The sequence below is a fragment of the Protobothrops mucrosquamatus genome, unplaced genomic scaffold (assembly GCF_001527695.2).
Source record: "Protobothrops mucrosquamatus isolate PMUCROS unplaced genomic scaffold, P.Mucros_1.0 scaffold162, whole genome shotgun sequence".
Lineage (NCBI taxonomy): Eukaryota > Metazoa > Chordata > Lepidosauria > Squamata > Viperidae > Protobothrops > Protobothrops mucrosquamatus.
The window spans coordinates 686979-710206 of record NW_015386525.1 but is presented as its reverse complement, the minus strand read 5'-3'; the positions used below and the strand labels follow the sequence as shown (position 1 = coordinate 710206).

General features: G+C 36.2%; 3 protein-coding genes across 3 annotated transcripts in view; 2 read left to right on the top strand and 1 right to left on the bottom strand.

Annotated features, from left to right (window-relative positions):
- Positions 1–3330, top strand: part of LOC107285339 (X-ray repair cross-complementing protein 5-like) — a gene marked incomplete at its 5' end in the record, with an annotated part of 9008 nt that extends 5678 nt beyond the window's left edge. The window contains one exon of the mRNA XM_015813515.1: positions 2915–3330. Coding sequence (XP_015669001.1) covers positions 2915–3114 — 200 coding nt within the window. The remainder of the gene's footprint in view (positions 1–2914) is intronic.
- Positions 3331–5822: 2492 nt separating this feature from the next.
- Positions 5823–9862, bottom strand: SNU13 (small nuclear ribonucleoprotein 13). The gene is made up of 3 exons (XM_015813532.2): positions 9722–9862; positions 8107–8227; positions 5823–6840 (listed from the first exon to the last, which is right to left on the bottom strand). The coding sequence occupies exons 1-3, from the start codon at positions 9722–9724 to the stop codon at positions 6578–6580; spliced, it is 387 nt and encodes a 128-aa protein (XP_015669018.1). The 5' UTR covers positions 9725–9862; the 3' UTR covers positions 5823–6577.
- Positions 9863–11667: 1805 nt separating this feature from the next.
- Positions 11668–23228, top strand: part of MEI1 (meiotic double-stranded break formation protein 1) — a 33246-nt gene continuing 21685 nt past the window's right edge. The window contains exons 1-7 of the mRNA XM_015813514.1: positions 11668–11805; positions 13548–13671; positions 15483–15533; positions 16789–16862; positions 18127–18232; positions 19065–19268; positions 22187–22317. Of these exons, the coding sequence (XP_015669000.1) occupies positions 11668–11805; positions 13548–13671; positions 15483–15533; positions 16789–16862; positions 18127–18232; positions 19065–19268; positions 22187–22317 (828 nt within the window). The remainder of the gene's footprint in view (positions 11806–13547; positions 13672–15482; positions 15534–16788; positions 16863–18126; positions 18233–19064; positions 19269–22186; positions 22318–23228) is intronic.

Here is a 23228-nt window from a genome sequence, read left to right as displayed (position 1 = left end):
TGAATTTATAGCTGAGTAACTCAGTCCCTTTCTTGGATGGATGCAAACCATCTCTTTTGTACATCTTTTCATTGGACCAGCTACAGACATCGTGACTAATATATCCAAAGCCTTCCCCTTTACACCACTCCTTTAGCCACATATTAAATTGTGCTATGCGCTGGCCTTTTCCATTTTGCTCCTTATACACTGGTAAAATATTATACATAATATCAATAGTATCAGTTTAAAATAACCAAAACATATCTCAATTGCATTTGCACTTAAAATCTATTTGTTCAATCAGTATCTTGTTTTTCCCGCTTTTTAAAATTTTTTGATTTCCCATCAGTGTTCAAAGTATCTTTATCACTTATAGTTTTCTCATAATAAATTATAATTGGGTAACCAAAAGCTTCCCTTATTCAGACCCTCTTAGCATTTTCATATTTCCCTTCTCATACTAAAATATAGTATTCTAGTTGCAAATCCTATCTTTTTAGTTATAATAATACTTTTATTTCTAACAATTATCTATTCTCTTAGCCATGTTCAAACATCTATTTAATAATATAATATCCCATCTATTGGGTCAAAATCTCAATTTTCTTCAGTCTTACTCTAGCTTTCTTCCTTTGCCAACTAACTTTCCAAGTCAATGCATTTGAATCATCAAGTAGTTCTTCCTCTATTTTTGTGTATATTGTTTGGAATAAGAAAGATAATTAATGTATTCTTGGAAGAATGCTCAGCCCATTTATATTCATTAAACAGCCTCCCTCCTTCTCCAATTTTCCACAATTCTCCTAACAGCTTTATCTTCCATTTGGTCAGCTCTTCTTCCTTATCCTCAAATGTGTTCTGAGATCTTGACAAGTAAGATATCTTTTCCATTTCCGGTATTATTGCTATGTTTTGTAATTCTTCGTTTGTCTGAGTCTGTTGATTCCTTCCTTTAGGTCCTCCATCTTTGGATCTGTTTCCTCTAATTTTCCTTCTATTTTCTGTGTTACTAGTTCCTTCTTTGTAGTCATTTTCTGAATTTGTAGGTTTAGTTTAGAAAATTGTTCTTTTATCTCCTTTGCGTTATTTTTAGTCTCATCATGAGCTAAGGCAATTGTCTCTTGTATTGATTTCAACATAGAAATAATTTCTTTTTGAGATTCATTAACATTTTCTTGTTGGTATATCAAGCTGGGGACTTTAAAGGCAAGTGTTAGAGATGGAAAAAATGGTAAATTCCGATTAATACCTTGTAGGTAAAACAAAAACATACACCAGAAATATCAGGTTAGATAAATCCCTAAATTTTTCAAAGTCAGTTAACAGTAAACTTGAGGTTTAATAGGTCGGTCGGATAGTCAGACAGGAATTCGGAGGGCATTTGTTCATATTCGTTTTAAGTTCAAAAAGACAGGTTACTTTAACATATCCTTTCTGTCCAGAGAGAAAAAAGGAATTAAAAGTTGTTCATCAATCAAAGGTTTATAATCCAAAGTATTTCATCATCTCAATCACTAATGCATGTTTCTTCTACAGGGAAATAGCTCCATGACACAGCTCTAAAAGTCAGTTTCAAACTAGTTTATCGTCTCTGCTACATAGATAAGCAGCCCAAGAGGGCTTTTTCCCCCCTTTTCCCAACTGCAGTCTTCAAAAGTGAAAGTTTCCAAGGATAACAAAAGTCTTATCTGAGTCTGGGCTTCAAGCCAAGTTTCTTTTAAGCATAATAGATTGTAGTGCTGTGGTTCACCACTAGATGTCGTTGACACCGTCTTCCAGTTTTTTAAATCCAAACTTATATTGCAAGCTTTTCAAAAAAGTCTCAAAAGCACTTTTAGTCCCCAAATTTCAAAGCTATATATCTGTATTGATTCCAAATTAATCTTGTAATTTTCTCTGTTTTCCCCCAAGCAATTAGTTTGCTGCTTTTCTTTTCCTGAGAGGAAAAGGCAGAAATTCCACTTCCCTCTCTCATTGGGGAGGATTCTTCGCTTTGGACGATTTTTTCCAGGAAAAAGTCTTAAAGTCATGAAGAGAGGATAAAGTCTCACCCAGTTCCATCCACATTGTTCAAAAGTTGCTTGTTAGTACTTACTTTCTTCGGTTGTCAGCAGCTTCTGACTGGCCATATGAATGTGGCCAGTCTTTCCCCCGCCAGTTTGGAGGGTTTCTTTAGATCAAACGGAAGGGCCACCACCCCTCCACAATCAATGAGGGTCCCCTCCTTCGTTGCTTCTCTGGGGTGACTTTTGACCCTTTTTAGGGTCCCCAGTAGGGCGAAATTGAACGTGGAAGACGGAGCCCCATTTTTCTGCGTCCTTCACGCTGCGACACCGAACCAGAAGCTTGAATTAGAATATAGTTTGATGATGAGTGTATGAGGGTGTGTGAATGGCTAGTGCAGCACAGATGCAGGGGGTTGGATAAGGTGTGCAGGTAGGCAGATTTACCCCAGCAACATGACTTTCCCTGACAGCTTCCCCATTGATTTTCTGGGGAAGGTTGCAAATGGCAGTGACATGATAGTGCAGTGCTTGGCAACCAGTTATAAGTACAAATGGGTTGTCAAATGTCCAGATCGTGATCCCGTGGGGATGCTAAATGACTATAAATGGGAACTGGTGATATCTCCCTTTGTTCAATACCATAGTAACTTCAAAAAGCTGCTGAACGAATTGTCATAAATCAATAACAACCTGTATCCTGGAATGAGGCAATGGCAAACCATTTCAATATTTCTAAGAAAGCTACATGGACATCTCTATGAAATCACCAACAGCTGAGCTTGATTTGAAGGAGATTCAAAATCTTTTAAAGAAATCAAAATGTGAAGCTTTGTAGGATTTTGTGCCATGATGGATATATACATGAAACATTTCAACGATAGCAAATAAGTGACAAATAACTTATGCCCAATTTATTTCTCCAGCAGGTAGTGGTAATGAACAACCAGAAAAGAAAGCAAGGATAGAACTCTCTGAAGAGGAGCTGAGGAGTCATGTTGATAGAGGCACTTTGGGTAAACTTACTGTGCCAGTTCTAAAGGATATATGCAGAGTTTATAAGCTAACAGGTGGTGGAAAGAAGCAAGAACTTTTAGATGTGATAACTGCACATTTCAATAAGCACTGAGTTTACACTCCCAACTGCTTCAAACATTTTAATGTTGAAAATCTCCTAAATGTTGAGATTTTGACAAGAAAAATTGGGAATATGTTTTCATAGGCATTTGATAAAAGGGAGTGGAAATCAGGGTTTTCTCTTTGTGAAATTTATACACTTCTGGTTCTAGATTTGATTGTGCAACTTTCATCTTGTCTTTAATAAATGAGCTTGGTTTGGCTGTCAGCTTTTTTGTTCCCACTATTTCACATATAACATAATGCACAAAGTATTATTTAGGAAAAATAGCTTATTTTTGGAAGGATAGTACTATATAAATTTGATTTTTATGCTTGCCTTAAATATATAGCAAACCTGCCCTGCCTCCCCCCCCCAACTATGTTACTTCTTCCAAGCATGATAGAAACAACTTATCCATTCAGGTTTTATAGTGGTTTTTTTCTCTTCAGGAGGCACCCTGTACTTTAAAAATTTTTTTTTAAAAAAAAGCTGATTGCAATTTGCCTACTAATCTGTGATAGTGACCCAAAGGGGATCCACAATGACCCACAGGCCAGCATTCATTACTAGGCTGGTGTCCTCTCTTGTGAATTAGAACATTCTTAGCTGCTATCTTCCTCCCATTTGATGGAACAGCTTATTGGCAGTTGGATGAATTGCAGCATAATGTGGGAAAGTTGGTTTTTTGGGGGGAAGAGAGAAACCTTGCTACCATATATTTTAGGACACAGCTTATTCAGTTGCCAGTTAAGTTGTTCATTAAACTGATTGAAAAAGTGCTATCCATGTGAAGAAAAGTTGGAATCTTGCAGAAAAGCATGGTTTTAAAGGCACTTTTTTTTTTTTTTTTACCAAACCATGTTCTTTTATGGCTAGCCTATTTCAACTGAGTGATTGAAGTTTACTAAATTTACTTCCAGTGTAGCTGGGGTAATCTGATATAAATTGTGAAGAAAAAAGTTTTCTGCATCTTTGTTATCATTTAGCGTCACTAGGATTTTTGCAGCCCAAGCCTGGTAACTTAAGTATGGTGGCACAAGCAGGAATTAGATAATCTGTGGTAGTCAGCTGAGTTTGCTTTACTGTGGCTTGGCAGCAATGCTGACATATGGCTGAACCTAGCTAGAGATTAAAATATTGGAAAGCTCTGACTCATATCTGTGTTCAATAATGAAAACTCACTAGCTAACTTTTGACTTTGGATCACTCATACTTTTTCAGTCCATTACCTCAATTATTACTGTGGGGTAAATTATTAAGGGAAAAGGGATTCCTATACATGTCATCTTTAGCTTCTGGAATAAATTTGCAAGACACATCTTACAAATTAGTTATAAAAATAAAATATAGAAAAAACTATTAACAGCGCCCAGTCAATCTATTGAGTATGACAGGCATTCTTGCATAGTTGAGCACATTTAACACATGCAATCTACATATTACTAAAACTTCTATGTACGTTGGTAATCTTCATTTGGGCAAAACGGTACATCAGAAAGCTACAACTTTGGAATCAACATACTTCAAAAGGGTTAACTTACAGAATATACCCAAATCTGGTATCTATGATTCCTGTAGGAATGAAATTTGGTAAAGCTATAGGTCCGTGGTTGCGAACCTATGGCACGCGTGCCACAGGTGGCACGCAGAGCCTTCTCTGTGGGCATGCGCGCCGTCACCCCAGTACTAGGCCTTTAGCTGTTTTATAAAACCTTTTTGCTTTAGGCCTCCGCCGTGTGCAAAAAAAAAAAAGTCCAATCAATCAAAAGATCTCGCAGTTGGAACTGATTGAACTTTTTAGTCCCACCCAGTGTGCCGTTACCACTGCAGTCACCCCCATCCAATTGGCCACACCCACCCAATTGGCCACACCCACCCAGCATCCGATGAAACATAAGTGGGTTTTGGGTTGCAGTTTGGGCACTCGGTCTCTAAAAGGTTCGCCATCACTGCTATAGGTGCTTCAATGCTGCTGCACTGCTGCAGACAAATCGTAGTTTTCAAAAGGCAATAAGAAAGCTGGCAATCAAGCTTACAAGCTTATTGGGGGAGGGAGGGAGGGTTTTCCCCCCCTCCAATGCTCCCTTGTCAGCTTTCCACAAGGAAACTCATTAGTGAAGCTGACAAAAAATAAGTCACTCTGGTCCCACCAATTTTTTTGCTGTCCATGGTTATTCTGTTTCTTCATTTAGGTAGGGAAATATCTGTGAAATGATGACCCAAAACTGGTTAATGGTTGTCTTGTTCCTTTGTATAATCGCATTTATGCATCTGAAAACTGAAAACTTTATATCATACTAAATGTCTTTGTTGTGTTCTTTCCTATCTGGAAAAAGACGATGCTTTAAAGTTTTGTTAATAAAATAGTGCCAACAGCTTGCTGTTATCTCATCCTTGTGCAACTGCAGTAGTAGGTTAGAGGCCAGCATCCCAACACATTTAACTTTCTAGAAAGCAGCATTGATTAGGTAAAATTTGGAAGAGTATGCCTATCCAAATCAGTGCTTTATCTGTTTCAGAGAAGACACTGGGTATGTTACTTATTGTAATTTGTTTCTGGAAAAAAAGTCTGTGGCTATAGCAACAAAAAGCAAATGAAAAAAATATTTAATATATTGGTGTTCTATCAAACTATATCAGATTAGGGAGGAGATTTCTTTTTAGGGTAGCTCCATAAGCCAAATAACCTTCAACAGGACATTTGTTATTGAATAGAATAATATATACTTTGTTTTATTTAAACCCTAACATATACACAAAGTCATCTTCAAATGAAGCTAGTTATTATCAAAGAATTAGTTTAAATCCCACCGAAGATTTGTTTTGCATCAGACAGATTTAAAGCAAGGATACACAACACTCAAGTAGAGGTGAACAATATGAAGTCCCTATTTGGGTCCCGAGCATTCTGAAGTCATGTCACTGAAATTCACTGGTAAACTTGCTGAATTCTGATAGAGCAAGTTCAGCCCATTTCCTGAACATTCGGTGGTTTTAGGATAGAAATTCAGGCAGATTCTCTGGGAAGCCTCCAATTCCCACCCTCAAAATCCATAAAAAAGGAAGTTGAAAACATTTGACCATGCTGCAGGTTTTCCAGGTAGTCCCCATCCTTAAAGTCAGCAAGCTGCTCACCAACTTTAGCAATTTGGGATTAGAACTTTTTTTCTAACTCAAACTTTCACAAATCTTTACCTCTTGTCATTACTGCCTAGTAACTGCAATTATTGTCCTAAATATTATGAGCATGTATTTGTCTCTTGACTTAATAAAGAACACAATCTCTAATTATGGTCCTAAGCAGTAACCTATGACTGAAGAAAGTAATCCACTAGATTTAAAAACCTAATAAACATTTATTAATCATTTATATGGCCATCCATCTTATAAGAACATGACTTACATTGTAAAGCAATAGCTGTTAAACAAAATATGCATATACAGTCTTGGTTTTTTGAGTTACTTGTCAGATTTAGACCAATAGTCTTTCAATAGATTGTTGGACAGAATTAATTTGAGGCTTGAGTTGTGAGCCTTCTTTGATAGTAATGGAACAGGCAATAACAGGCCGAGAAACACCACATGCCCGTCCTAAGGCTTGCTTGGAACGCACAAACACATAGGGCACATTCTTGTCTTCACAAAGTAGTGGGAGATGAAGGATAATTTCAAGAGGTTCAGCATCTGCAGCCATCACAATGAATTCTGCAATTCCTCTATTCAAAGTTTTAGTGGCTGTGGAAAGGGAAATCAATATAATTACTATCAGGCACTCATGCAATAGTATTCTATAGTTCATTGTGCTCTTTTGCTTCAAGATTTCCGTTCATCTTAATCAAATATACTTTCAACTATCTTTTCACATTGTGGGATTTGTCTAGTGCAGTGGTGGCGAACCTATGGCACGGGTGCCAGAGGCGGCACTCAGAGGCCTCTCTGTGGGCACACGTGCCGTTGCCCCAGTCCTAGGCCTTCAGCTGGGTTTTATAAAACCTTTTCACTTTAGGCCTCCGCCACCGTGTGCAAAGAAAAAAAAAGGTTCAATCAGTCAATGTCAACTTCTCACGGGGGAAAAAAAAGATCTTGCAAAGTTGGAATTGATTGATTGAACTTTTTAGTCCCACCCAGTCTGCCCACGCCCACCCAATGGGCCACACCCACCCAATGGGCCACACCCACCCGGCACTCGATGATGCATAAGTGGGTTTTGGGTTGCAGTTTGGGCACTTGGTCTCTAAAAGGTTCGCCATCACTGGTCTAGTGGTTATATTACTGAAGAAATAGCTTAATGCTTGCAAATCAATGAATTGAATATCTGTCTGCATCTGTCTGAGGGCTTCAATGTATGAGTACAAGTTCTCACCTAAACACATGGCAAGTTAAATGCCTTTGGGGAACTGACCTACCTTAGAAAGGGCATAATACAAACCAGTATATTATGCAGCATTCCAAATATTTCCCATGTGGAGACTTTAACAATGAAAGCAAACACCGATATTGTGAAAGCTCTTTCAAGTTTTATTTTATTTTTATTCATTTTATTTTTATTTATTTTCAGTGCTTTCTGATGCCAATTATTTGTGTTCAGCACATTTGAGGAAATACCAGTAATAGGCTACCACTAAGGAGCAGTATCAATATGTTTAAGGATATATTTAATTAAGGATCAGGACTGACTTCCTGTAACCATCATCTCGACCATCTGGTAATAACTGGTAGAGCTGTTCCTCTTTATTTGCTTTCTACTTACTAAGCGCAATACATTATCTAATCCATCATTTGTCAACTTTTATTTGGTTTAGCTGTTAAATTCTTGTAGTTTGCTGAGTTCTTATGACTATCTTCAAACATACTGAATTCTGAATTAAGTAATGTATTATTTTAAATGTTTTTGATTACTTTGGGCAAAGTATTTAAAAGGAGACAACCCCCCCTCCAAATATCCATATAATAACATTTTGATAAAAATGTTAAAGGCACATTTTTAAAGGCAGATTTCACCTTCGTTGGCTCCTTTGCGTAACTGTTTGTAGTTACAAGACTGCTGTACAAGATCCAGTAGTGTCTTGGTGAGTTGAGCATCAGCAAGAGGATAAGCTTTTGGATTTACTTCTGCCTCAGTCTGTAGAAAAATATCAGAATTTGAGCTACAGAAAACAGCATTTCTTCCTCAACTGGCTATCTAACCATTTTAAGGAATATAACTGTATTTGTGCCAGGTGAATCTTCCATTATCAGAACTGTTGTATTTGCTAATTCGCTTCCATTAGCAATCTCCAAAAGTCATTTTGAAAAACTTTGTTTTTTCACTATAACATATTCAAGAGCAGGTAGAGACAATGGCAAGGATTTTCCCCTACTTTCTGTTGAAATTGCAGCCTTATCTGAAACAGGATATCCTGAAAATATTCACTCATACTTATCATCTCTAGATTTATTTTAGACTACTACTGGTATCACTCACTGAATACGGGATGCTCTTGAAGATCTCCCCAAACTTCAGCTTGTCAGAATGATATTGGTCAATGGTCAGTCATGAGTGTCATGTTACACCTTAGTACAGAAACTGCACTTATTACTAAATGTTTCCAAATGCAATACAAGGTAGCAGTTATGATCCACGAAGTCCTACATCTTTGGGCTTTAGGGATCACCTTTTCCCAGATTCTTCTGATTCTATCAGAATCACTAGGGAGGACCTAGTAAAAGTCCTTGCCCCCCTCAGGAGAGAGCCCAACAGCATTTTCCATCACACCTCACCTTGAGAAAGGGAAGACACCTTCCCTCCCCATCTTCACTTTCTGAAAGCAAGTGAAAACACAGCTGTTTCAGATCTTTAAGGATTAATTGTATCAGAGGCACTTTATTTAATGTTTAATATACTACTTTTAACAAAATAAATAAATAAAGCTTTAATTGGATTGCCATTTTAATATATTGACTTGCATTTATATTTAAGTTCTGCAAGCTCCCTAGAGTTTATTTCAAGCAGTAGACAAATCTGATAAATATGAATAAATACTACCAAAATGTACTAGTTCCCATTCTTGAGTACAGAGTTTGATCTAGCATCTACAGATAGACAAAAAAAAACAAAACACAACCCGGATGTTCTGGACTGAAAAAAGAATGAATTTGTATTTACACAGCCATGAAGGAAACGGATTTATCTGAATCCTGCTATAAATACTTGGGTATTTCCAGAGAAAGCTGTTAGGAGAACAAAGTCGGCTATCCTATTGTGCATTTCATATTCAATAGCACAACGATAAAAATAAAAAAAATCCATCGCAAAAGCACCGATACTTGTGGCATAAGATTTAATATTCCAACCTCAGCATAATAGTAAAAACAGATTGGGATTATTCCAATGAGCACGGTAGTTAAGAAGTAACAGAGGAAGGCGCCAGGTGCTGCATGCAAGGAGTCCTGCTTAGCACGTGATTTCACTGGTGCCTGTATGGAAACGTAGGCTGAGCGTGCCCCGCTAAGCGTCCTCCGCGTGGTCTCCTGGGCTCGCGCTCTCCTCCGCGCTGCCCAAGTGCTATCGGTTTCGGCATTTTCACCCCCAACTAGCGCCTTCGCTTTCCGCAACGTCTGGATTTGGCCCACTCACCATTTCTGCTAAGTAGAAGTTTCACCCGGAGATTCTGTTCTGGATCCCCTCGGCCCGAAAGCTTCACGGAGGAAAAATGTGAAATACGCGGATACATAAGATACACGCGCTCCTGGAAGTGACGTTGGAAAAGAGCGGCCGTCCGCAGGAAATAGGATGCTGATCTCAAAAGATTTCTCAGCTCCCGCAAGTGCGACCTCTACCTTTGACTGATTGTTACAGAAAACTCGCGTAGAGAAGCGGCTTCGACCTAAAAAATATTGATCGTGTTCAGATTCCCTAACGGTGACGTTGACTGAACCTAATGGGCCGTTTCCACGTTCACTCATTAGCAATTGTCATTTATACACAACTGTTAATTACATTTACAAGTACATGATTTGATTGATATAGCATCTAGTTTCAGCAACAATAAAAATATTATGTCGTGTTTTTTAATAGGTTAAAGATGATCCGCTTAGCAGTTATTCCCTGCTGGGGAAGGCTGGACTTAAAAAGTCTATGGAGATTCTCAGTCTCCATTAGAGAATTGAAATATCTTCAAAGAAAAACAAAGTCCAGCTGCCTCTTGAAAAACCACCTTTGAGACTGGACTTAAAAAGAAACTGGGTGAATGGGGGCTTGAACAGCGTTTCTGTAGCTTGAACTGAGAGATTAATCACTGTATCAAATGAATCAAAACACTGCTAACAAATAATTGTCCCTTCCGTGTCCAAATGTTATCTTGTATAGATATTAGAACAACTGTCTAGTGCTGAATGCTAGATATAAATCCATTTATATCAAAATTTTCTGTATGTGACAAACTGATATTGGACCACCTGGAAATTGAAGGGCCACATACTTGGAAATTATCAAAGCAATGAAACCTGGCATGAGATTTTAATTTATAGCGCACTTTTCTTCCCTCTACAAACAGTGCTCATTGTCTGAAACAAACAAGAATATTTGATAAAAATAATAGTCAAGTTATACAACTGCATATAACTTGTCATTAGAATGCAGCACAAGGCATTTAGAGATGCTTATTGAACAAGTGACACACAATGCATTTCTGAGTAAATATGCTTTAGAGTATGCTATATTAGGTAATCGTTTAGTATTTATTTAATGCATATATTGAACAATAAAAACATCAAACATATATTTCTTAAATGAAATCCTATATATTGGGTTAAAATGAAGCTTTTAATTACAGTCCTGTTGTGTCTTTGTACCAGAAGTACAAATATGCTCTGTTACCATTTTTTTCTGCTATGGTCCCCATGATGTTACCTTCATCTTGTCCTCAGCTCATTAGGGAGACATGCTTAAGTCATTAAAGTAGTATTTCCCTGCCTAGTCTAACCCAGGTCAAAAGCATCCTCAATGTGTATTTAGGCTTTATTATCTCTCATCTTGAAATCAGGTATGACTGTTGTGACTTGAAACAGAAGCAATAGAACAGTGTTTCTCAACCTTGACAATTTTAAGGCATGTGGACTTCAACTCCCAGAATTCCACAGCCAGCATTGCTGGCTGTGGAATTCTGGGAGTTGAAGTCCACATGCCTTAAAATTGTCAAGATTGAGAAACACTGCAATAGAAGGACTGGCAATATGACAGCAAATTTCATAATGCATGCTGCATTGTTTTACGGATTCAAGGATTGATGGATAATAGTATCATTTTGTACAGGGGGAAGACCCTTGACATCTAAGAAATCAACACAAACCAAATCAGACACCAGGCTAACCTACTAATGGAGAAACAGCCACCTTAATAAAGAGCTAGTGCTGAAAGCACGATTCCCCCCCCCGTCCGCGAGCCCTTCGGGCACTGTCATCGGGGTCGCCATAGCAACTGAGGGTGATTTTGCAACGCGCTTGCGTTAAGCTCTCCCGCCAAATTTGTACCATCTTGTCTTCAGTTGCCACTGTGTATGGAAGAGCACGTGAGGCGGCGAGATGGCAGGCTTCGCCTCAGAGCCTTTGGTCTGCGAGCGGTTCCACTCGCGGCACGACCTTCACTGGCTGCTGGAGTTTTTGCCTTCGCCGCTCTGCTTGGCCTGCGCCATTGAGACGCTGAAGGAGGACGGGGTCTCGGTATGTGCGCCAGCTTACTGGCTTTGAGACTGAATAACGTTCCCCATGTTCCTCTTCGTGTTCTCGCTCTTCATTGCCCCGCGTCAGTTCACAATTCTTCCTGTTCTAAGTTCAAAGAATCGGCTTCATAAAGAAGCAATGGGACGTGTGTGTGTGTGTGTGTGTGTGTGTGTTTGAATGGTCATTTTTTTAAGTCGGACTTGTGTTTTTTTTAGTTATGAAGTCCGTCAGAGAACAAATACATTGTCTTTGGAATAGCAACATTATAAACCAGTGTTTCTCAACCTTGACAATTTTAAGGCATGTGGACTTCAACTCCCAGAATTCCACAGCCAGCATTGCTGGCTGTGGAATTCTGGGAGTTGAAGTCCACCTGCCTTAAAATTGTCAAGGTTGAGAAACACTGTATATAAACTGTAAAAAGAAAATGCTTACATAAAATCAGCATTTGTAACTATTTACTTGCTCACTCTACTAACCCTTGGCTATAAAATGTTTCTTTTTAAATGGGATGAGAGAGAAAACATTGTAATAGTAACATAACCCTGACAGGTCCTGGCATATGGAAATTATTCTGCCTCCATGGGTTGTTGATTTCTGAGTTCTAGCTCAGGGAGAAATAGCAGGTAATGATAATATAGTTTTCTGTATGAGGAAATAAAAAAGGCCAAATTATTCTCAAATATACCCAGATACATTTTACAGCACCGTCCTAATCATGTTTACTTAAGTACTACTATTTTCCTTGGGATTTACTTCTTGCATTAAATGTGAAAATGTGTTATATTTTGCATTATATGTGATCCAGCTTTAGGTTTGTATGCTCTCTGTTCCTTAATAAACTTGCCTGAATCTGCTACTGTGTTTAATACAAATAGTAAACAAAGTTTAATGAATAATAAACAGTTAATAATAACTGTTTATAAATAATGTTATTAGAGCAATTAATATATTATAGAAGGTTGCAAAAGGTGATCATATGACCTCAGGACACTGCAATTGTCATAAATATAAGCCAGTTGCCAAGTGTCTGAATTTTGATAATGTGATCATGGGGATGCTGCTACAGTCATAAAAGTGAAAATGGTCAAAAGTCACTATTTTCAGTGACAGAAATACATACACACACATACACACACACATTCATGACATGAGGAAGGGGATTGTGTTATGTTCTTTTATATACTGGTTTATCAAACTGTACTACTGTAATTCTTGATTTAGTCTTTATTTCTTTTGAGTTTAATGTAAATTTAGTATTCAAGGAAATGGGTTCCTGATACACCCTTAGGTTAAGACTACTTGTTTTCAAATGTAACTTTATTTTTGCTTTTTATGACATTCATTGAGACTTTCCCCAGTTAAAATTATCATGGTACAAATTTGACTTGACAATATTTTTTTTCTGTCATGTCTCCATTTCTTTGCCTTCATTTTAGCCTTAGGCCTTGTGAGAGAAGTTTAGGACATCCTTTATCAAATGGCCATCTAAAGTATATAACATCTTTTCAGTTGAGATTACTAGATTATACGATTGATATGTGCAATGATGTGTTCCATATAAAATGGATAAGTAAGGCAGAAGATAGGGGAACAATTCTGAAGTTTTCACTTCTTTGATCCTTTCAAAGGAAATTAACAGTTTTGGGCTCAAAAAGTATGAATATAGGCTTACAGGAGAATTAAGGTGTTCTTATGTTTCCTCTTAACAATTTTTGTAATTTTCCCTTGCTAACATTTAGCTAATACGCAAGAAGCACGTGGTATCTTGTCTCCGAGATGTTCTGACTCAGCATGCAACAAAAGTTATCCCCCTGTTCGTTCAAAATGAAAGAATATGTGCTTATTTTATAGCAACTTTGTTTGGTAAGAGAACATCAAACACATTCAACATGTTCTTCTGCAAGAATATTTTAATTTTTTTCAGCACAATTTATTTTGTGAATCAGAGTGACTAAGATGAGTTTTTTGGCCAAAATAGACATATTAAATAGTTGATTTGATATTTGATAATTAGGTTTTTTTTCTTCTTCAATGAAAAATACCACAAGGAAAAGAATAAGAATAAAGGATGTGGCCTTTGAGGAGATTGTATTAATTAAGATCTGTGGTGGCACAGTGGTTAAAATGCAGTATTGTAAGCTAATTCTACATCTGCCAGAGTTCGATTTCCACAGGCTCAAGGTTGACTCAGCCTTCTGCCCTTCCCAGGTTGGTAAAATGAGGACCCAGACTGTTGGGGGCAATATGCTGACTCTGTAAACTGCTTAGAGAGGGCTGTAAAGCATTGTGAAGCGGTATATAAAATTAAGTGCTATTAATAATGTAGGGTTAATTTTTAGGAACATTATAAATATTTTAAATTTATGTTAAATCATTTGACTCCTTAGATGTATTTACTTTTAGTAATCCACAATCAATATATTTACTTCTGTTGTGGTATTATTCAATATTTTGAACATACGAAGTGTGTTTAACATTTGATTTAAAAAAGGATACCTCTCCCACATATTATAATTAGTAGGTTACAGTTGTATAAGAAACAATGCAAGATGTTTCCTGAATCTAGTGTTAAATCATATGTGAAAATCTTTAGCATGTTGTAAAAATGGTGAATTGGATCTAAGGATCCTCATACCTTCTATTCAAGAACATCCAAGCTAATAGGCCTCTAATTTCCTTTATTCTTCATTCTAAACATTATTATTAGGGTATTCAGCAAGATTTTGTTCTTTAGCAAATTATTGAAAAATATATAAATGTAGGAAAGAAAGCTAATTGTAAATGTGCTGATTCAGAGAAAGTGTAACATAAAGTGAATAGTCTTGATTTATGGAATGTGAAGCCTGCTTGCTGAATGAGATAAAAGTGATATAAGATGGAAGCAATCATGCATGAAAATACATGGAATTCCTGATGAATGGTTGTTTAATACTGAGCAATGAGCAATAATAATAATAATAATAATAATAATAATAATAATAATAATAATAATAATAATAATAATAATGTTGGAAGGGACCTTGGAGGTCATCAAGTCCAACCCCCTACTGAGGTAGGAAACCCTATACCATTTCGGACAAATGGCTGTGGTTCTTCAATGTGTTTATGGAGATAGAATATATAGCAACATGAAGATAACATGATAGTAGTTGAGAATGTGAATTACTTATAGCAAAGATTAGATAAATTACATGATGCAATGACGAGAATGGATCTGAAAATTAAAGTACCAAAGAACAGAAAGAAAGTAATAAATGATTGTAAATGACAATTTACAATTTATAAGCTCCTAAAAAGTGAGATGTTGACAAGTTTTTTTTAAAAAAAGGCTATGTTTATTAGTGTATGGCTATGACAGAAGCTGAAGTGGTTTTCATGGATTAAAAGATATGGAGAGAGATAGTAAGTTAGATTAATGCGATGCAAATTAAATTTAGCTACCTTTCCCTTTGTGTGTGTGTGTGTGTGTGTGTGTAGTGTATATATTGATTTACTATCTCTTGCTCCTTTTCTTTATTCTGCATAAAGCTGCTTACCCGAAAACAATAGCATCACGATTATATATGTATGATTCCTCATTAGTAAGTGCAATGAAGATTGCAGCCCAACTATTTGTTTAAGAAAATGATCATTATTTTTCCAAAAGGTGATTCTCACTCTATATACTTCTATAGGGATCTTACAAATTGTAGAAGACAGCAGTATCCTGGATTTACTTATTGAAGGTATATATAAAATGGGGAGCTTGAATTACTTTATTGTCTGTGTGATGGTAGGAAGAGCAATTAATGTTTAGTGTTGTATCAGGAGGTGCTATGCAAATGCCAGTAAATTTCTTTTGAGGTTTAGATTTGGATTATATTTTGTTTTTCAACACAACATTCAGCTTAAATTATATAAAGATATTTCTAAAGAGTATTCTCAATAAACTATAATCCTAACATTTTAATCATGTTTTATGAAAGTATCTTATTTTGAAATTCCTCGTTTGTAGAATAATTTGTAATTTATAGTACCTAGTACTATAGGTATTTAGCTTTCCAACAATCTTCTCAGGCCTATTTGAGAATGCACTATTGGAATCATATTGTCAGTTTATAAAAGAATAGTAATACATTTATCAAGGATCTTTGGCATGTGAGTGTCTGGAGCATACAAGAATCCTGGAATATTGTTGATATAGAGTTTAAAAAGCATTGGGGCTAGAATACAACCCTGTCTAATACTTTTATGGGTAGGTATACTTGGATGTCTGAAAATAGCCCAGTCTTGTTTTCTGTAACACATACATAGCCTAAAATACTGCTAGCTTTTCCTGAATGATATGTAAAAGGATACATAAAACCAAAATCTTTATCTACTGAAATGTGATTGTTACATTTATACATCAAGGAGGTCAGTTGTGAGCTTGCCATATTTCTTTTGAAGTCTGTAGAAAATTGAATAGAACTGGACCAAATGTAATATGCAAGGAGAAACCAGCAAAACAAAAAATTGAGTTAAAAATGAGCAACATAATGTTGTGGGCTATGGAGAAAAACTTGCTAGAAAAAATCCTACACTGCAATTGGGCAGTGGCTAATAAATTTGTATATAAGCCCCTATTCTTATCTCTGGTCATGTAACACAGATTGGAATGTATGCAGATGCTCTGTTCTTCCTAGGGCACAAATGCACACAGATGTGAGGGAAGAACAGAAACAAAAACAGATTACAGAGATGCATTACATTCCCAAAAAATTGTCCCTCTCAGCCATTGCTGGTAAAGTGGTTAAGAATTCTGAAAGTCATGCTCTATATACAATCCCTATCATTATGTATATGAGATATTATTATTCACATTTACTTTAATATATATATAATTATTTTCTGGAAAAACTACAATAAAAATTGTTCAATGTAAAATTTAGCAAAATTGATTGTGGTATATGTGTCAAATACAGTGAATAAACTGAGTATTTTTTTTCTTGCTGTGAACAGTATTAGTACAGTTGGTAGTAGAACTGAAATTGGAGAGGTATCTGCATTATCTATTGGATGAATGTCAGAAAGAGGTTTGTATCTTCCATTTTGGAGTAATGTGATTTTCAGTAACTGAAGTAAGTTGAAAAATAAGTGATTTTTCTAGTTTATAAAAATATTGATTTCTATGAAGGATGAATGGAAGATCAATGACACCAATGATAAATCAATGGCATTGTGATATTAAACTGTTTATTTATTTATTGAATTTATATGCACCCATCTCATGGTTTGAGCGAATCTGGGCGGCTTACAATGCAATAAAACATACAGATATTAAAAATAATTATAAATATAAAAACAGATTAAAATTACAAAAGATTAAGGATTAAAAGACCATAGATTTGGAGCAAGGAATTGGTGATGCCTTCTCTGTCACTGCACTGCACCAGCCACCTCCACCTACAGTTTCTCCTTCAGAGCCCCACACCAACCAACATAGCCAGGTTTTGAAGCTCTTCCTGAAGACCAGAAGAGTGGGGCTGGATCTCTCCTCTCGCAGCAAGATGTTCCAAAGAGTGGGGGTTGTGGCACAAAATTCCTTGGCTAATGGGGTCTGCAGAAGGCCCCTTTTGCCAGAATAAATGGGGTAGGCCAATTTCATTGGGGCAAGACAGTTCCTCAGATATTCTGGACCCATGCCATACAGGGCTTTAAAGGTAATGACCAATACCTTGAATTGGACTTGGAAGCAGATTTGCAGTTCACATAAAATGTGTCATCCTAGGGGCCTCCAGAACTATCCCTATTGCTGCATTTATTTATGGATGGAAATACATATAAATGTCATTTATGTAGCTTGTCCTGACACAACTTAGGAGTTTGTGTCTTCTGGAACCTGCTGCATCCCAGGATCATGTGACCACAAATTTGCAACTTTTTTTGTCATTTGCAAGCAGAACTTTCCTCAATTTGTCTTAAGAGGGATGATCTAGGACAGGGGTCTCCAAACTTGGCAACTTAACACTTGTGGACTTCAACTCCCAGAATTGTCCAGCTAGCTTGCACAAATCTTAAAAGTTGCCAAATTTGGAGACCCTTGGTTTAGGGTTAAATGAGTTTAAAAGCTTACTTAGGATTGTGGGAATGTATCTGTGGAATGCTTGTTGACCCAATATGTCTTTGTATTCTAATCAAAAGAATTGCACCGAGAATGATTGTGTGTGTCAAGTAGCCCTTTAGAAGAATGGCAGCAAAGGAAAATAGTTGATTAAAGAGAAAGAAGCAAATTGCAATGATTTCCATACTGTAGCTAGTCTTCTAAATTGTCTGATTTGCTTCCCCCAACTCCAATAGTTATGCAAGATAGCCACAACAAGAAATAGTTTGCCTGTATTTATTCTTCTTGGAAAGTTGGCAGATGTTATTCCATTGTTTGCTGATACTTTAGTGATGGAACATAGTAAGTATTACAGGTGAATTTCAACTAGTATACAGTGATTATATTATGAACTCAATGAATAATAAAAATATTTTTTTCTTGATATCCCACAGAATAATTTTAGCAGCAAAAAAGAGAATTAAAACAAAATTTCAACCTCTGAAAAACTATTAGCAAGATAATTTGCTCTTGATAACTTGGTAATCAACTGGTGGTGAATGTCCCTGTAGAAGTGGAATAAATGAAAACATTGGCTGTGGTTTTTCTCATCCATATGAAAGGGCAGAATTGGGTTTCATATGGGATTTTCCTATATTTCCCTTCCAGCTGTGGGAAGCATATTAAACTGAGCTAAAGATAAGGCTGTCCTAAATTGAGGAACTGTGATATGATATAAATAGGAGGCTGGTTTAAATACGAACATTTGGTTATTTGCTGTTGCGATAGGAACTTTGCCTTAGTATTACTCTAGCTTGATCTGATTCTAAAGTTGAGATTGCATCACTGGAGAAACCATAGAGGCTCAGTTTCTTTTGGATCAATATTTCCCAAGAAGATCCATTGTCCGCCTATAGATTCAGCTGTATTTCACACTGACTGTATTATTAGTATAATATTTTCTAAGTTACTTTGTTGAAAACAAACATTTTAGATTCTCATCTTGAAGATCTCCTATCCTTTGCCAAATAATTGTTGAAAGAGAACCAGGGTTCTTTCTTGAGATTAAAGACTTGCACAATATGTGAAATCATGTGACTTTTCAGAACTTGGTTTCAATGATTATTTTTTTCTGAACTTTTCTAACAATACTTCTGTTTTCTCATTATACTTGCTTTTCTATTTTCTTTAACATGTAACCTGATTGAGCATCTGGCTGCAGGCTTGATGTACCCCAATGAGAGGATAAAAGCTGCTGTGTGTTATCTTTATGGCAAACTGTATACTGTCCCCAGTGCTGCAGAGCAGTTGTCTATTCATTTCACAAATAAACTTAATAGCCTCGTTCTGACCACTTTGAAGAATGCTCAGACCATGGAACTGCAACTTAACTCTGTGGGTAAGAGTTAGAAGGTTACAAGAAGGATTTTTCATAATTGTTAAGGATGATTTTTATGTACAACAGCAATCCTATTTTGGAGAATGCTGAATGTTTGGAAAAAATGGAAAATGTTTTTAAAATACAGCATAAATTGTCAATGTAAGTATAAGGTTTTCCACTTAGCCTCACAATTGTTCCAGCATTACTCAGGAATTTAAAAGAGCCAAAGAAACTCCTGAGCCGAGGTTTCAGCAAGCAAACAACTTTTATTTTGATCAAAATAGAGTTGGGTGACCCCATCTCTCTTCGTGACTGGTAGAGAGATGAAGGCAACCACCAGGAAAGATGTCTTCCACCTTTTATACCTTTTCAGAATAAAGAGATCAGGTCTTGGTACCAGGCATAAGATAGCACAAAAAAATAATTCCTAGATGATGACTCATACACAGCAACCCAGGCTCCATCCGTAACTCCTTTTCCCCTTCCCCTTACCGTGTTCTTTTCATGTAAGCAATCACCTGTACCTAAAGCATGAAACATTTGCTTATATATAACTTAATTTCCCAATATAAAGCACTTACAAAGCTGCTTGCACATAAACAAAGATGTGTGTGTGTGTGTGTGTGTGTGTGATGATTACAAAATATCACTACTAATATCAATATTACTAATATCAAACTTAAGCATAATAAAATTCCTTCATAAGGATTTTGGTTTTTTTTAATATTGAGCACATACCAAGTATCACCTGAACTGCAGATAAGGAATTTTACTTGAAAAAACTGGGCTAGTGTTACATGCATCCAGATTAAGTTCAGGCATATGACTAAAAGCTACAATAACTTTCACAGAAAGCAGCTTGATTTTAATTTCCCAGATGAAAATATATTTTTAAATAACAATATTATGAAGTGTATTGTTAGCTACAGAGAATAAATATTAAATTGACTAGCTAAGACAAGAGACTCTAGATGTCTGTTGATGGCCAATTTGAGTGCCAGGCTTCCAAGAATTCTCTAATGTTTTTGTACTTGACTTGGTAGAATACTCAGTTTGCCAGTTGAAACTATGGCTAAATCTTAAGAAAAATCAGTTATCAATAGGCACATAAAGATAAATAACATCTGCATACCATTCAAAAGAGATCAAAAAGTAAAAAAGGAAACAAAAAGAACAAAGCACCTCCTCACGAAGAATCAACATCAAGATGAGCAAAGATTAACATCACGGTTAACATTAGACCAACCAAGCAAACAAAACTCCCATCTACCAATTCAGACAAACAAACAGTTAACAATAGCTCAATAAAGGAATCACCAAGATCACTCCCACCAACACTGACAGGCCAAGCTACTAGTATATAAAATGTATATAAACTAGTATATACATTGCTGTTTTTTTCTGAAGGCAATTACATGTCTTTAAAAACAAATGTGTTTATTTGAAGTCAATATCTGGACACTTCTGACTAAAATGCTGTTATTAAGAGACCTCAGTTTTTTCCAATCACATCCTGAATTATCTTTTTCATCGCAATAACCAACTCATCTGATGCCTTCTTAGAAACAATGCAAAAAGGCACTAAAAAACTTTTATTAATAGATTAAATTCTTTTACTCTTATCACAAATACATACACCTAATATTGCTAGTACACCAGCAGTGCACATTTTAAAAAAATATTGATTCCAGGTTAAATTTGTTTCACTGAAAAACAAATCTGTTTTATTAAAATATATTTTGCTTTCTTTGTAGAAAAACATTCCTGGAAAAATATGAATGCTTCCATATTAATTAGTGTTAGTTTTATATCAGCAGCAGTTGATGCAATTGCTTGGAGGAAAGAATGTAAAATCTGCAAATCAATCAAGGTCAGAGGTACTTATATGTAGGACCATCCTGCTGACCTGCCTCTTTCTTGAAAACACTATCCTACTTTCTGACTTGAGTTTGTAGCTCTTTATGTCCTGTCTTGTGGATTGGTTACTGGCTTTTGACAGATTCCTGAGAATTCCAGTGGCTCAGGGCATTCAGACATAATAGCTGACAGGCCTTGCATTTTCTCCTTGGCCAGCACAACAGATTAAGTTTTGCAACTCTTTTTTACAGCACAGAGGCTCTCTAGCTGTTCTGCTGCAAACGTATTCCTACACTTTTACCCTTTGTCTTATATCTGTACACTAAATGATTTACAACTAAGTTAATAAAATCTAAAAACTGATGCATTGTTCACTGTTGCTCATAGCAATAACCTGGAACAGGACAGCTTGCCTATTCATTTGAGATCAAACTCAATCCTTACTTTTCATTGAAACTAGCATAGTCAAAACAGCTCATTTTGATTCATCATATACCTCCATGCTGTAACATGCTCATGCAGAAGAAATTCAGCTTATCAACAGGACCATGACAATTCATACTAAAACACACGGTGATCCATTTTTGGCTAAGACCTATAGGTTAAGAATCAATGGCATAAGTAAAGTAGCATAATGGTTAAAAATGTGAATTATGAAAGAGAAATAGTTTTTTAAATCTCAATTCAGCTATGAATTTGCTGGGGTATCTCAAGCATATTATTTCAAAGGAAATAATAATGGCCAGGAGCACAATCAGCAACCCTGTATTTGAGACCCAAGCAATTTGAAAGTGTGTAATAGCAAGTAGACGGATATGTACCACTTTGGTTGGCACATTAATGGAGATATAAAAGGAGCCCCCAACTGGGCATTCCTTGGGCAACAGTCATGTCACTAGCTAATCCTTTCAACCCAGAAGTAATTTAGATGTTTCCGCCATGAACCGGAGTGAATAATAATAGCTCTTATCATATAATGATAATTATATGAATGTACAAATATATTATGGAATCTAATGTTGACATAGTTCAATATTGTACAATTTCCTATTGTCCATTTTCTTTCTTCTCTTCTGCAGGTTTATTAAAGCAACTGCTGAAATATGATAATTTTGTTTTGGTTATTATGAGTTTTACAGGAAAAGGAGCAAATTCTGCAAGTCCTGAGTTATTTGAAGGAGACAGTCTATTACCTTTAATTCTCAAGAAGGTAACTTTATAAAAATGTACTTAACACTAATATAAGTTGATGAAAGCAACATAAATTTGTCAATATTATAAATGTAATTGTCAAGATTAATAACAAATTTATTTTTGTTCATTGATTTTATATCACTTTTAGGCTACTTCACTCCCGTTAGAAACAATTAAAATCACAGTTAAAACAAATAACTAATACAATAAAATTCCAACTGAAGAAAAGTTCGTATCATTGCACCTTTGTTCATCTTGTGCCAAAGACACAATGGAATAATGTTTATCAAAAGCTAGGAGCACTGAAATGCCTTTCCAGTGGAGGGGAAAGAGTTTCATAAAGTGGGAAGTATTATTGAGAAGGCCTAATGCCTTGTCCACATTCCATATATCTCAAAATGAAGAGGGAGTATCAGTTGGATGGGCAGATTATTTTATGATAGGATACTACCTAATGTATAGAACTTTAAAGGTGATAACAGCATCTTAAGCTGGACTTTTTCTTAAGGAAATCAAGGAACTGCTTATGACTGGCAATTGTACAGAGATCTTGCTGGAACAACCTCATCTGACTCCTTGGCCATCCCTGTATTCCAGACCAATGAGAGAAGAGATATAATTGCCTGCCAAACCTTCTGGAAACTTGGGTCCGTTTGGTATTAGGGATTGGTGGTTCTAATTCATCCAGTGCTGCATGTCCTCAGTTTAACGAGGAAGGGATCTGACCAGAACAAATTGACAAATCCTCCATCTTCACAACACATCTCATTTTTTCAAAAATAAAGATCAAATCAAATGGGTGTCCTACCATGTGAATTGAAGTTGCAGTCATAAAGGTCATGAAGTCATACATTCCCCTTTCCAAGGCATTAAGATTAATCTCTGAAGATTTACAACTTCTGGAATCTAAACACCAGCCCCAGATGA

Excerpts from the sequence above, each read along its gene's own strand:
- SNU13 (XM_015813532.2), bottom strand. Across the intron at positions 6,841-8,106 it reads ACGCAAAGGAGCCAACGAAG|CCACTAAAACTTTGAATAGA; the intron begins GTGAAATCTGCC and ends CCCTTTCCACAG.